Here is a 16361-nt window from a genome sequence, read left to right as displayed (position 1 = left end):
ATTTGGGAAAATATTAAGCTAAATTTATCTATATAAAAAAATGGGAATTATAAATGAATGGTCTGAAGAAATGTATATGAGCAAAAGAAATATGTTTTGATGGCTTTTTTGATAGTTTATTAATAGTTACAGAATTGTATTAAGCAATGGTAAGTTAGGATTTTACCTCTAGTTAGTAGGGACAAATGAAAAGTAATATAGAACAAATGATAAGAAAATATGGGACCGTAGTGCTGTCTGGAGTCTGCAAAGAAAAGGGGGGAGGGGGAGGGGTTGGGATGCATCTAGGGTTAAAAGGGGAAATGTATCTGTAAGATATGAATGAATTGTATGTCAACCCATCCAATTAAATTGCTATAAAAAAGGGGGGGGGGGGGAAAGAAAATACAGACCCCAAAGAAATCAAGAACTATAGACCTATTTCATTGTTAAATGTGGATTATAAAATATTTGCCACAATAATAACAGCTAGGCTGAAAAAGATATTGAATCAAATAATCCACCAAGACCAAATGGGTTTCCTACCAGGAAGACAGTTATGAAATAACGTTAGAATAGTATTAAATATTTTAGAATATTATGAAGCACACCCAGGAAAACAAATGGCTCTAATATTTCTAGATGTGGAGAAAGCTTTTGACAACGTCAACTGGAGGTTTATGGTAGAACAACTAAAGGAGATGAAATATGGAGCCAATTTGTAAACATGATCCAAATGATATATACGGAACAAAAGGCAAAAATAAGAGTGAATGGGAATTTAACAGAAAGTAGAAAAGTAGAAAAAGGAACAAGACAGGGATGCCCTCTATTGCCACTTTTATTCATCTTGACATTGGAAGTGCTAAACAATGAAATCAGAAAGACAGAAGCAATAAAAAGAATAAAAATAAAAGGTGAAGAGTATGTTTCAAGCATTTGTGGACGACTTGATATATATTCTGGAAGAACCTATAGAAGCAATTGATTCCTTGATGCAGAAATTAAGATTTGGTGAAATGGCAGGAATGAAACTTAATTAACAAAAAACAAAGATAATTACCAAGAATATGACAAAAATACAAATTAAGAAGTTAATGGAGAAATCCGGTTTTCAATGGGAAAAAAGTAAAATACTTAGGAATCCACATGACTAATAGAGTTACCGCCTTAATGGAAGACAACTACCAGAAATTACTAAAAGAAGTCAAGGAAGATCTGAATAAATGGAAAGACTTGCATATATCTCTATTCGGCCAAATAGCTACAATTAAAATGAACATATTACCAAAGTACATTTCTATTTCAGACCATTTCAATTATAAGAAATCAATCATATTTTCAAGAATTAAATAAAATAATTTCAACATTTATATGGCAAAGTAAAAGACCAAGAATAAGATTCAAAGTCCTACAGAACTCCAAGGAGAAAGCAGGATGTGACCTACCTGACTGGGAGCTATACTACAAGGCTTGTACATTGGTATGGATAAAGGAATGGATCCTACTGTGCAACTCAAGACTTTTAAAATTAGAAGGACATGACCTTAAGTTTGGGATGGCATGCCTACCTCTGGTCCCAAAAAAACAGATACACATAAATGTTATAAGGATCATATAACAAGAAAATCCCTGATGAATGTTTGGGAGAAAATAAAAGCCCAAATATATACAAAAACGCCAAGATGGATATCACCAGTGGAAGCATGTACCCAACCAAATTTACTAAAATGGGAGAATACGTACACCTATGAACAGCTGTTAGGAGAGGATGAAAAGCTAAAGTCAACAGAAGAACTAAAAGAACAGAGCATAGAGACAGGATGGTGGCTAAGAGCACAAATAGAATCCAGATTTACTAAAGATAAAACACAGGGATTCTACATGGAACGATGCCCTTTTGATAAGCTGCTGTTAGAAACAAATGGAAAACTAATTAGAAAATTATATGCCTTCATGAAACAATTGAAGACAGAAGAGGAGGCACTAAAAGATCATATGGCAAAATGGGAACAAAACCTGGGGCATGGCATAGATTTGGAGCAATGGCTACAGATATGGAAAACAAATATCAAAATAACAAAATCAGCCACCTTCAAAGAAAACCTATATAAAATGTTTTATAGGTGTTATGTGACACCAGAAAAATTAGCAAAGATGCATCCAGAAGTACCCAATAAGTGCTGGAAGTGTAAAGAGAAAACGGGCACCTCTTTCCATATATGGTGGTGTCACAGCTGCTAGTGCCCAGGGTAGCTGTCTGTAGGCCGCCACCACTCTGGTACAGGTTTCCAAAAGAAGGGCCCAGAGCACCCCACTAACACCTTATGTTGATTCTTTCCCAGTAGGTTTGATTTAGTACATGACCAAATGAGGCATGAGGATCCAGGCAGAATAATAAAGAACTTTATTTGAAAGGTTTATTAATAACGGTTCTTAAACTTGGTAGATTAAAGAAAATAGTAAAGGCTGGTGAACAAACATAAATAAAATACCCTAACGCGTCTAACTAGACTGTTCTTAACTGTCCTCTGGTTACTGGCTTCCAACTGTCTCACCCCTTCTGGATGAGGGATCCCTCCCTCTGCAGCAGCCTCTCCTCAGCTGTGCTTCCTAGAAGTGAACCCCCTCCCCCTGTGATGAGGCCTTTTATCTCTTCTCTCAGGAACCATCTCCCTCCTTTCCTATTGGTGCAATTTTCCCCTCAGAATCCCCTCTTACCCAATCACAGGGGCCAAAGGGAACCTGGGAAATGTAGGCCTTGCAGTAACTTGAGTGCAGGCTTCCCCAGAGCCACTAGGCCTCACTAGGCCGAGGCTCATAACAGGTGGCTATGTAAAAAAGCGTAGAAATATTGGAAAGGAATGCATGAATTGTTGCAAGAGGTGCTAGAAATGAATATACCCTTCAAACCGGAAATGCTCCTACTAAATATAATGCTGGAGGAGATAAATAGGGAAAATAGATATTTGATAATCCATATAATAACAGCAGCAAGAATAGTATATGCCAGATATTGGAAAAATATAGATATACCAACAAAAGAAGAATTGATAGAGAAAATCATAGAGATGGCAGAACTGGACACACTGACAGAATTAATAAAAGAAAAAAACAAACATGATGGGAAACAAAAATGGACGCTGCTCTATAGATGGGTTGAATGGAAGGATAACATAGGGACGTAGTTGTATGTTAGCAAAACACAATTAAATGAATGAGGAAAGGAAAAAAAGTACTAGAATTAAAGAAAGTAGATTTACAGTGATAATAGCTTAGCGAAAAATAATATAATTATGATAGAATTTGTAGAGACAAAATGAAATGCATGGTATATATCAGCGATGGTGAACCTATGGCATGCGTGCCATAGCTGGCACGCAGAGCCCTCTCTGTGGGCACATGAGCCAAGTTGCCGATCACTAGGTCCAGGGCTCATTTGGAGGGGGAATGCCAGCAACGGTGTTCCAGTAGCTCTGAGCAGAGATCACATAGGTTTTGGCCCTGCCCACGTGATTCCTTTTCCTTAAGGCTGCCTCCCTGCTGCCCGTCTCTTTAGCAGCTGGAAGCGGAGGCAGCAGCGAGGCTGCTGGGGCTGGCTTTCTAAAGAAGAGTAAGCTGCTTTGATTTAACTTGCATTACTTTCAGTTGTGGCTCTTGAGCGAGACAGAGTGCCTGCAAGCAGGACTGCTGGTCTAAAGAAGGGCAAACTGCTTTGATTTAACTTGCATTACTTTCAGTCGTGTCTCTTGAGTGAACGAGAGAGAGAGAGAGAGAGAGAGAGAGAGAGAGAGAGAGAGAGAGAGAGAGAGAGAGATTAATTAGTTGGGACAACTGTATGAGTTGTTTTTTCTTCACTAAAACCTCAGTATTCAGGTTTAATTGCAGTGCTGGCACTTTGAAATAAATAAGTTGGTTTTGTGTTGCAGTTTGGGGCACTCGGGCTCAAAAAGGTTCACCATCACTGGTATATATCATGTAACCAAAAAATGTAAGTTTTTTTTATTAACTCTGCTATCAGAATAAGCTGGAACTAAAAACTAATTAAAAAAAAGAAGTGTATCCCCCATCCTGTATTTGTGCTTCACATTTTTGTGGCACTTTTCTGGCACATATCTATGTTGAATTGCATCCTGTTCAAAACTGCACACTTCTCCGGAGAATTCTGGTCTTATTGAATTTTAACTGTATCTTCTTGGGTGTTTGCCACTCCTCCTAATTTGGTATCATAAGCAAATTTAATGGGTAGGCCGTTTATCCCTTCAAACCAGATCATTGATAAAAATATTGAAAAGTATTAGGTCCAAAACCAAGCTCTGAGGCACCCCACTGGACACCTCCTTCCAATCTGATGGAATGCCATTGACCACTACTCTTTGGGTGCAGTTTTCTAACCAGTTCCCTATCCACCAAACTGTGCTATTGCCTAGTCTGCAGCCTTCCAATTTACCCATTAGAATGTCATGGGGAACCTTATCAAAAGCTTTACTGAAATCCAGGTAAATCACGTTGACAGAGTTCCCACGATCCAGTATGCTCATCACTCAATCAAAGAAGGAAACCAGGTTGGTATGACAAGATCTGTTGGGGACAAAACCATGTTGACTTCCCTGGATCATTAAGTCGTCCTTCAGATGCTTACAGATCGATCCCTTGAAAAACTTCTTTAATATTTTCCCAGCAACAGAAGTCAGATTGATCGGCCTGTAGTTTCCCAGGTCATCCTTCTTCCCTTTCTAAAAGATTGGGGTAACATTTGCTCTTCTGCAATCTTGTGGCACATCCCCAGTCCTCCAGGAGGCCTTGAAGATGATGGACAGTGGCTCTGCAAGTTCTTTAAAAAGTTATTTGAGCACTCTTGGGTGCACCCCATTTGGCCCAGGGGATTTGTATTCGTCCAGTGCAGCCATGTGCCTCTCTACAACCTCTCTTTCAATGTCAACTAGCCCCCCAGGTGTCCTGTCATATCTTCTACCATCTCTATACTGGCTTGAGTTCTTCAGTGAGAAAATGGAGGCAAAAAAGTCATTAAGCCTGCATTTTCATTAAGTCATTAAGTCTGCATTTTCTCTGTCCTCCATCAGAGTTTCTTGTTCTACTCTCAACAGTGGTCAAATTACTTCTTTTACCTTGTGTTTGCTTCTCACATATCTGTACAAGTTTTTATTATTGTAGCAAGCTCCGCTGGCCAGACCCAGCTCGTACTGAGCTTTGGCCTCTCTGATGGCTGATCTGCAGTACCTAGTAACCCTCATATATTCCTCTTTAGAGGTCTGTCCTTCTCTCCATTTCCTGAACATTTCCTTTTACTCCCTTAGCTTATTCTGGAGCTCTCTGTACATCCACATCAGTTTCTTGGAGCCCTTACCATGTTTCCGACTTGCTGGGATACTGACGGCTTGAGCCTGCAAAAGCTCATGTATGAGAAGAGCCCACCCTTCACTCGCTCCTTTCCCTTCCAGCACACTCCCCCACGGAATGACTCTTATCAAGCCTCTGAGTTCATCTAAGTTGGCCCTACGAAAATCTAACCTTTGAATTTGGCTATGAACTTCCTTGGTCCCCCACAGCAACTGGAATTCAAGGAGGACATGGTCACTTCCCCCTAAGGTCCCCACCACCTTCACCCCATCTACCAATTCTTCCCTGTTGGTTAATATCAAGTCTAGTATAGCCGAGTCCCTTGTAGCTTCCTCCACCTTTTGAAAAAGGAAGTTATCGGCCAGGCTGGTCAGGAAATTGCGTGATTCATGACGCTTTGCTGAGCCTGTCTCCCAGCACACATTGGGGAAGTTGAAGTCACCCATAGTTACAAGGTCCTGATGTCTGGATACTCTACCAATCTGTTCAAGAAGGGCAGCATCCATTTCCTCTCCCTGGTCAGGCGGTCTGTAGCAGACTCCAACAACAATACCCTTTGTCCTTCCTCCCCTTATTTCACCTCATGTACTTTCCACTGGGCAGTCAACCATATTCTCTAGAACTTGCTGACAATCAAGCCCTCTCCTCATATACAATGCCACTCCACCTCCTTTTCTACCCTTCCGGTTTTTCTTGAACAACTTGTACCTATCCACTACCACATTCCAGTCAAGCGAATCATCCCACCAAGTCTAAATAATTCCTACCATATTGTAGCCCTCTTTTTGCAAGAGAAGCTCAAGCTCGTCCTTATTACTCATACTTCGGGGATTGGTATTTAGGCACTTGTAGCCTTGTACCTTTGTTTGCTCTGTCGTACCCAGGTTGCCCTCCGCTGTTACCACTTCTTCATTGAAATCCCCATGTTGATAGTCCCCTTCCCCTTCTGACATCAATTTAAAGCTCTCCTGATGAAGCTCTCCAGGTTCTTTCCAAACATTTTCTTCCTTGACCTTGAGAGGTGAAGCCCATCATGTGCTAGAAGGCCTTCTCTGAGAAAACTTATCCCCTGGTCTCAGAACCCATAGCGCTTTTGCCAGCACCACCACCTCAGCCAACGATTCACTTCGAGTATGGTCTGCTCCCTTCGCATTCCTCTTCCTTTGACAGGAAGAATAGAAGAGAATACCACCTGTGCCCCCAATGTCTTCAACTGCCTTCCAAGAGCTTCATAGTCCTCTTTAATTCTTGCGATGGTATTTGCAGCTGTGTCATTCATTCCCACGTGAACTAGCAAAAATGGGTACTGATCAGTTGGTCTGATCAGTTTCGGCAGTCAGTCTGTAATATCCTGAATTTTGGCCCTCGGCAAGCAACACATCTCTCGGAGTAGGGGATCTGGCCTGGACACATGACGTTCCATACTCCTGAGCAGATAGTCCCCATGACCACAACTTTCCATTTTCTTCCACTACCGTGTGGCCCCATACCCACTTCACTCCCTCCTCCAGGTCTTTGTGGTTCTCCTTCCACTCTCATCTCTGTCACCATCACAAACACAAAACGATTCTTGAGCTCCAGTGGGCCATAGTGTTGTCTTAGTCTACATCTTCTGGCTTGTACTGCAGAACTGAGTGGAGGTTCAGAAGGGAGATCGATTCTTCCTTCTTGTGTTTGACTTACTTCATGGTTGTGCAGATCCCCCAGGCTCTTGTCAATAAAATCCTCCCATTCTTTTATTTTCCTGAAAGATGGTGATCCTCTCCTCCAGGCTCTGAATCTTCTCCAAAAGCCTGACCAGCTCACACTTCTGACAAGTAAAGTCCGTCTTCTCTTCTGGGAGGAAAACAAACATGGTACACTCCTTGCAGGTGATTGGAAAGGGGCTTTCTGTTGACATCATCACCTTCCAAGTATATTCAAAGAGTACTCTGAGCAGAGTTTTGGGGTCTACAGGCCAAAAGGCAGAAAGAGAAGAAAAAAACCCTTAACCTTCTAGCAGCAGCTCACCGCGTGCTCTCCATTCCTTGACTCAGCCCAGCTGTCTCAAATCTTGTAAGCAGTTGGCCCAGCCTCCACTATCTTTAATAGCCCTTTAACATGGCTACTTGTGATACAAAATCACAAGGCCCCTGGATTTAAAATGACAGTTTGCATTACAGCCAGGGGGAAGTCCAGCTAACAGTTGCTGAGTCCTGCCTGGGAGACACAGGCATGAATCAAGGTAATCAAATCTTTTGTTACTCCCAAGAACTGACTGTTGGAGTCTTTGTTCTAACAGCTAGGTGGGCCATCCCACCTCAGGGCATGTTTTGCTCTATAAGAGTAGTGCCTTGGCCCATTCAAATTGTGCATGCTTCCTGGCTGCTCCCTTAGGGTCACTTCCCTAAGCCTCTCTCTCTCCGTATATGCTTACTGGATCCGAAGCGCTGCTCCCTTGAGCTTTGCCCTAAGCCTCTTGCTCTCCTGGCCAAGAACACTGGCGTTTGAAGCTACTCTCTTCTCCCACGGACTGGACTCCTCTTCAGGATAGGTAGATATTCCCCTCACTCTACTCCAACTTCTGACTGGTTTCCTAGGACTCTCTGTGTGTGTAACCATATTTACCTAGTATTCCTGTGTGTATGTGCATGTATTATTCCCTTTTGATAAAAGTTTGCTTTTTGAATTTAAAGCACCAGCCTTGTTTGCTATTTTGGGAAGGAACCCCATAGACATTGATGGAAAAGATCCCATAGCTACCGACCTCTTGCATAGCCATCCTCCTTGTTTGCTAATTCCTCTACTCTTACTCACAAGGAGACCAATTCAGGTAACACTCTGCCTCTGGAGAGGAGGAGCCCTTTGTTTCAAAGGGTCACATCCTGCCAAGCACCGCAGAGCTCAGCAGAGTAGGGGGTGGGGCTTGTAATCAACAGCAACTCACTCAGTCCTCAACATCCCCAAAAACACAAACACCCCCTAACAGAACTTAAACAGAACCACTCTGTAGCAAACTACAAGAACCCATTCAAGAACCCACTTACTTGGTGTTCATCACCAATTCACAAGTGATACATGACCCTCCAAAGAAAAAACCTCCCCTTCTATTTGACAGTAGAGCAGCCTACCCCATAACAATAATTTATAGAAGGAAATTCTGTTAGCTACAACACAAATGTCTTAGAGACCGAAGCGGGACTTACTTAGGTGTGTTCAATGGTGCTAAAGCAAGGAAAGTGTTCTTAGGATTATTAATGTAAAAAAAAAGCTGTGATCCTGAGTCTTTTAAATTTTGCCTGTATCTTGTGATTCTCTAGGGCAATGAGTGCCTCCCAAAAAAACCATGGGGAGCATCTCAATGAATCCTTGAAATTACTGGGGCGCAGAAATAAAGAAGAGGAATGGAATTTGCTGGATGACACCACCGTGAGGAATGCGCAGAATGGCCTTGTGTTGTTTGAATTACATGAGCACATAGAAAGGTGTGACTATATCTTACTAGGAAATCAAATAGGTAACACTGTTGTGTCTGAACACAGAACAGACAACTAGGAAGTTATTCATTCTACGGTCAGAATACAAAAAAATGTTCAGGAAGCATTTGAAATGTTTATCCGGAGATGCAGGCGTTGTAAGTGACTTCTGGATGAGATGGAATCTGTGTATCACACCTCAGATGTTTCAGGAAAAAAGTGGAAGGAAAAAGTGCAGGTCATTCTTGTTTTCTCACTTTTTAATATTTTATTTAGGTCTGAATTAAAGCTGCTATACTTAGGGTTGGTTCCTAAATTTAGATGCATCACATCTTCAGCTGAATGTGGAAAGATTTTGGAAAACTTTGCTTTTGAATTAATATCATTGATGTGCCAATTCATCAGCAAGGATTCAGAAATTGATATATTGTCGAAGGCTTTCACGGCCGGAGAACGATGGTTGTTGTGGGTTTTCTGGGCTGTATTGCCGTGGTCTTGGCATTGTAGTTCCTGAGGTTTCGCCAGCAGCTGTGGCTGGCATCTTCAGAGGTGTAGCACCAAAAGACAGAGATCTCTCAGTGTCACAGTGTGGACATTCGCATTCCACACCCTGGGAAACTCTTACAGTATGACTCAGCTCAACCCCACCCCTCCTGAGTAGATATAAATGACCTGCCAACATCTTTTCCACACTGTGACACTGAGAGATCTCTGTCTTTTGGTGCTACACCTCTGAAGATGCCAGCCACAGCTGCTGGCGAAACGTTAGGAACTACAATGCCAAGACCACAGCAATACAGCCCGGAAAACCCACAACAACCATCGATTCAGAAATTCATCACATTAAACTATTTATCCCAAGATAAGAAGTATCTCACTTCTAGATTCCTTATGGCTATACAAACCATTCTTGATATCACAGGATCATAGAAGGATAAAATCATAGAGTTGGAAAGGTCCTTACAGACCATCTAGTCCAACCCCCTGCCCAGTGCAGGAACAGCCTAAAGCAGCCCTGACAAGTTTTTTCTTCCAGACGCTCTTTGAAGACTGCCAATGAGGGGGGACCTGCCCACCACCTTCCCAGGCAGTCAATTCCATCTTGAATTATGATTTATCTTGACCTGACTTATAAAGATCATAGAAATCTGGACTACTGAAAAACTGTCATCTACACTAATGTGTTTTTGGTGGTCTTAGTCTATTTAAATAGGGGAGTGGGACCTACTTTCTCCATGAGTATCTACATCTTTCTTGTGTTTATTTAGTGCTTGGTTATGCCTGTTGTAATATATGGTGTGAATAAAACAAATTAAAAAACACTGAGGAAGGACTCACAGCCAAAATGGTTATATGTGTCTTGTAACAGTTTCTGGTCTTTTTAAAGGTGTCTGCTAATGAATGGCAGCCCCTTGTGTAAGGTTGCAATTGTTTTAGAATTTCTGCACTAGGAGGAGGTACTTTATATATATTTCTGGTCATTTTTAAGATGTCTGCTAATGTATGCTTCCATATATATGGTTCGATAAATATATATGAAACCAGAGTGATATTGTTTTAATCATATAGTTTTAATTCTTGGGATTTTATTAAAGATTGTGTCAGGATGTCAGTTCTCTAACCAGAGTTACGCCATATTAACTTGTGTTATAATCAGTAGTTGTGTAGTTTTCCTCCCTCCAGGCCCAGGTGTCGTCCAGGCCGCTCATACCCATGGGAGCGAAGAGTTCTTATCTATTCAGTCCAGCCAACAACCTTGATGTCCTTGTCTTCTCATGCCTTCGCAGACGGAACTGGGGGGAGGCTGGGAATGGGTGTTTGAAGTATTGTAACTTTTTTCTTTGCATACCATTCTCAACAAAGCTTTCGTTCAGCCAAGGCCTCATCCACCTTTGGAGTATGGACACCTGTATCCTGAGCATAGTCTTTCAATAAACTTTTTGGAATCAAGAAACCTTGTGCTTCTTGCAAGAGGGGGGAGACGAACTCTAGATAACTGGGATTCCATAGTCTGACAGATTGTCACATCAAATAATGGATTCAAAATTCATGCATATGTCACAAAATATATTTTTGTTACCAGAGGTAAAATGTGGTTTCTGCCTTTTCCCTTAATGCAGCCTTATTGTCATCCGCCAATCCTCCGCTATGGACAGTGCACATCTTGCACAGTTTATGCAGCATCTGGAGGAGGACACTCACAACACCATGGCCCACGTGATCTTATGTCAGAACAAAGAAGATCCTCACAAGGTTGCAGTCCTGCTGGTTCCATCCAAGGCACTCAGCCTGGAGCTGCAGAGTCTGCGAGAAGAAGGGTACGCTGGCCCCCTGGAGCCCTCCCAGCAGTTCAGGATCAAAGAAGGGGAACAGGTTCACTTTAGATTTAATGGAAACATTTTTGCTTCAGGTGAGTGGATTTTTTTAAATCACTACATTCTGCACAACAGAGCCATTGTGCAGCAATGCTTGTTTGGCTTCCTACAGGAACACACCAGAAAAGAGCAGAGTTTTGCCCGTTTTCTTTCTTGAACGTGCAGTTACAACTTAGGAGCTCATCTAATTGATTCTTCAACACATACATCTACCTCATCTGCTCAGAGGTCTACAGCTCTTCAGAACAGGGAGAGACAAAGAGGGAAAGGGAATGGTGTTGGGAAGGGAGGAAGAATATGGGATGGGTGTTTGGTGGGGGGAGGAATATGGAAAGATCTGTGTGGAGGGAAGTAACAGGGACGGATCTGTGGGAGGGGGAAGAAACAGGAAAATATCTGTGGGGAGGAAATGAATAAGGAAGTCACTTTGGGAGGGGGAGAAAGCAATAGGGAAGGCTGTTTAAGAGAAGGGGCAAGAGGATCATGGAAGGGTGTTTAAGGGAAGCAAAGGCAGGAGGAATGGGATTCTCTCTCTCCACAACTTCCCTGCTCCCCAGTGCCACAACTGCTAACTCCCTCAGGACCACCACAGCTCTTGCTGTGACCAGACCCAACATGACTCCCTGCCCATCCCCCACACCACCATGATATAATTCACCACCATGATACAATTTTGTTGCAGGCCCTCACATTATAAATATTATCAATAATATTATTCACAACAACAATGATATAGTGCTTCTATAGTGATATAGTCAGTGCTTCTGTTTAGATAAATTGGGTTAATGATTGCTCAATAATGTTACCGGAGCTGTATTTCTCAAGGTAAGGAATGTTCTCTGAGTTAGGGCTTCTCAGTCAGTTATTTTTCCCAGAGGACTCACACACACGAGCTATTATTTTATTTTTGCTATCTTGGTCATTGAGTTGAAATGGGAGTTAAGAAATAAATAATGCACAAAAGATTTGGGATGTTGCTCCAAAGTAATAACCCCAGCCATCGTTATACTTTTTGCATTCTATATATATAGATGATGGGATGACATTTGGGAAAATCTACACTCTTACTTTTCATGCACAAAGAAAGCCAAGGCTTGACCTGCAAATCAGGGAAGTGGATGAACATGGTAACTACAGCTCACCTCATTTCAAGGGAACTGCCTTGTTTTATAAAGTGTGCAAAGAAGCCATAGCCAAGAACTTGAAGAATTCTCTTCTGCTAGAAGACTACCAACACCAGGACCCTGTTTGTAAATTGGCTCTAACCTTGCCAAAGGTGTGTTTCACAACTTACTGCTTGACCTGTAGTCTGTAATAGCATATGTTTGGTGAGTATATAATTAACTTAAAGGGATGAAGAATTATTGTTATTATTTTATCTCTGGCAACTACACTACCAACTATTCAAATCATAAAAACATATTACATTCCTATTGGTTATTACAGCCACTGCCGCAACCCGTTCCCTATAAAATTCCTGGGTTTTCATCAGGACCCTGGAGAGTTCCCAGGAATAGTAAATTGTGCTCTGCAGAAGCAAAAGAATGGAGCTCTTAAACAGTGGAATAGACTTACTGATTGTGCCATTCTTCATCAATGAGCTGGCAGGAGGTTTAAAAGGTCAAGACCCTACCTCAACACTGTCTTTCCAGCACCCTTGATAATTCAAACTGCACTTTGTATTTTCTTGGTTAAGATCTAACAGAAAAATGAGACTCCTGTTGTTGTTATTGGATCACCAGAACAGAGGACTCTGGTTCCTCATTTGCTAGTACTGGGTCTCTGGCCTCATCACGCCTTTGCAGGCTACTTTTGGGAAGGCTTTGAGACTTCTAGATGCTTCAGGAAGGTTCTGTCTAGCATGCATGTGATTCTTATGCTTCAGAATCATGATTTGAATGTCCAAAGAGGGGGTCATAGTAGTAAGATACTGGTGCCAAAATGGTTTCAAAAGCAAACAGTAACAAGACACACCAGTATTCTGGACAATTCAGGTGTTAAAGCTCTATTAGAACTAGTTCTAATGGATATAGTTAGCTTCAACTATTTGAGATTCTTATTCTTGCTCAAGAAATCATAGAAGTGGCATCCAAACTGGTGCTAGCTTTAGATTCAGACTGAAAGAAGACTCCTCCTTTTATCCCCTTTAAAATCAGGTATAACACAGGGAGAAGAGAGACAGCAAGTCCAGACTCCCTTTGCTTACTGTCAACTCTTTCAGTCAACAGAGAGGAAGCAATCTACAGCTGAAACTTTACAAGAGAACTCTAGTTGCAGATGCAATAACCACAAGTGCATTCACCATAGAAGTTCCCAAAGCTAAAACATGAGGGGTATGAGCAACCAACTAAAGATGAACAAACAAAAAAAACCCTAACAGAACAAAATAAAGTTTGCCTCCCCAACACCTAATACAAAGAGCAGGGCTACTCAGAAGTAAAACCAATTTTATTCAATAGGACTTACTCTGAGGAAAGCATTCTTAGGACAGCAGTGTCAATCTTAACTGTACCTTACCTGTAAGATACAAACCAATTAAAAACATTTCTAGCCCCCACCCCACCTGTTAACCACTTGTGGCTGAAAAGAAAAACCAAGCAAGCGAAAAAAAAACTTCCCTACCTGATCACATGGAGCCGATTTTCAGCTTGCCATAGTTGAGTGGGGGGATGACCGGTTGTACATCTGACCTCCCCGAATCATGGAAAACTGAGCATGACAAGACCTTAAGAACATTGAGAAGGAAGGACTTTCATAACTAAATAAGGAAAAGAAAGAAGCAGTGGGGTTATATAAGGGATAGTGTTTGTCTGACACCTGGCCTCAAACCTTATTCTGCCACAAAACTTACTGCATGATTTGGACCAGTCTCAACCCAACCCATGGCACATTCGTTCTGCAAGGAATAAGTGGGGACACACACACATGGTGTTACACTGCCCTGTATTCCTTGAAGGTCTGGTATTATTTTGCTTCATTAACAGAACACTGAATGCCGTTTGATTTTCCCTCCCTCAGTAATAAACATGGAATTTCTTTTGTATAGAAAGAGAAGAATATTAATCGCCCACAAAGCTTAAAAAGAATCTCAAATGATCCATCAGGTAAGATTTTGGGTGGGGGGGGGATGGTTACCCAAAAGTAAGTTCTATTGAGTTTGGTGGGATTTAATTCCCTAGTAAATATGTTTAGGATTGCAACGTCAGGCCAGGACTAAATATAAACATAGCCAACTTGCGTGTGCAAATCCCTGTTACTGCTTCTGCACTTCAAAATGGTGTCAGGAAGGCATAATTTAATGAGAAGAAGGAGGTGGGGAAGAAGTCCTAATCTCCCCTCCCCATCCTTTCTCCGCCGTTCCTCCCTCCCCTTGTGCTTTCCCCTCTGCTGGGCTTTGGCAACACTTATCATGAATGAGGGAAAGGGACACACTGATCAGCATGCCCCGTCCATTTTTCCAAGAAAGGACGGAGCTTCAGACTGAGTCTACTCATGCCCTCAACTGAGGTGGAAGAATCTTGGGTGGGTAGAACGGACTGCACCCCTTCAGGCTGCACGTGGACCATGCCTGCTTTGAATTTCTCCCTGCAACTGAAGCACTAGTGCAATAGCTGGAATTAGAGGGGGCCCCCTTGGGGTTCTCAGCCTTCAGGTGGGGCCTGGAGCTCTCCCAGAATTATAGCTGATATTCAGTCTACATCTGTCCCGTCTCCCTGGAGAAAATGGCAGCTTTGGAGGGTGGACTGTGTGACATCACAGGAGGGGGAAATGCATTCCTTCCCTCCACCCTCTAGATTCACTTTTCCTCCTTCCATCCCATGGTCTCCTTTTCCTCCTCTCTTGGTCTTGGGCTCCACCTTCATTACTCTCCACTCCAACTGCCTTTTCTCCAACTCCTTTCCTCTGGCTCACTTCCCTCAACTCTCTCCCCTCTGCCTTCTCCTCATTGTGGTGACTGTAGCTCCATTTGCACACCTCTTTAGGTTACTATGCAATTCAATATGTCGTATGGGCTCTCCCCACCCCCCCACCCCCGGCAATGTCTGCCCATGTACTTTTGTTGTTTTTTAAAATTCCCTCCTTTTGACCAATATGGAATTTGGATCGACCTTGCAGGATTTGCAGAACTTAAATGGAGGTCTGTGCTGGCCCCATTTTGCAGATATTTTTATCATCATGGGGTTCTTGGTCAGCCTACTCCTTGCTGAGCTTCTTTTCCATTTTCAGGGAAGGCTTTTCTAAGTTTCAGGAGCATTTAAAAATGTGATTCCTCCCTATACTGTGAACTTTCTAACACTTCATTCTAGGGTTACCAACTTTAGGTTGGGAAATTCCTGGAGATTTGGAGTGGAGTCTTGTGAGGGAAGGGAGGGACTACAGTAGAATATGCTATGGAGTCCACCCTCCAAAGCAGCTAATTTCTCCAGATCCTGGACAATATCTAGTCCTTTCTTGGAGAATGACTACCCTACTTCATTCTGCTTCTTGTGTAGTAGGCTTCAGTTTCTTGAAGTCTATTGTATAAATTGTTTTTGGAATACTTTTAAATGTGATTTGTCATCCTTTAAAAATAAAGATCTGTATCTTTATGAGTTAATATTTTGACTCACAGAGGCACTATGGAACAGCTTACTGTACTGGCTGTCAGGAGAGCTGTCAGAAGATAACTCTTCATCCCTCATATTGTTTCTGCCTCTCCACCGAAGCACTCTTCAGTTTATTAAACTAAAGTGCCCCGATAGTCTCACAGAGCAGATCTATGAGATCCTATGCTTCTGGAAAAAGAACCTGCCAAGATCAACTGACAAGCTCCAGCTCCTGTCTCGCTATCTCTGTAAAAGTGGCAGAAGTGATCTAGCTGAAGAGCTCCAGTTCATGTGGGAGAACAAAGTGTTTCCGAGGAAAATTCATGGACAGGAAAACAATATTTGAGGGGGTTAGGATAAACCAGATTTCTTTATTAGAAACAAACAACTGATATAATTATTTTTTCTTCTGCTGCTATTTCGTAATGACAGGATTTTGCTGTAATTAACATTTCTTATAATTATAGATTTGAATACTTCGTCATTTTCTACCAGGCCTGTAGCTAGTAATTTTGTGAGGGGGAAGCCTAGGATAGGGGGAGGAGGGAGATAAGTCACTGTGAAATAGCAATACCTGTAAATATTAGTAGTCTAACATGAGATAA

General features: G+C 42.0%; 1 protein-coding gene across 1 annotated transcript in view; it reads left to right on the top strand.

Annotated features, from left to right (window-relative positions):
* DTHD1 (death domain containing 1) overlaps positions 1-16102 on the top strand; it is an 86697-nt gene extending 70595 nt beyond the window's left edge. The window contains exons 6-10 of the mRNA XM_054997287.1: positions 8640-8804; positions 10916-11205; positions 12202-12446; positions 14217-14274; positions 15783-16102. Coding sequence (XP_054853262.1) covers positions 8640-8804; positions 10916-11205; positions 12202-12446; positions 14217-14274; positions 15783-16102 — 1078 coding nt within the window. The remainder of the gene's footprint in view (positions 1-8639; positions 8805-10915; positions 11206-12201; positions 12447-14216; positions 14275-15782) is intronic.
* Positions 16103-16361: the final 259 nt, after the last annotated feature.

This window comes from Eublepharis macularius, chromosome 14 (assembly GCF_028583425.1).
Source record: "Eublepharis macularius isolate TG4126 chromosome 14, MPM_Emac_v1.0, whole genome shotgun sequence".
Lineage (NCBI taxonomy): Eukaryota > Metazoa > Chordata > Lepidosauria > Squamata > Eublepharidae > Eublepharis > Eublepharis macularius.
This window is presented reverse-complemented; position numbering and strand designations above follow the sequence as displayed.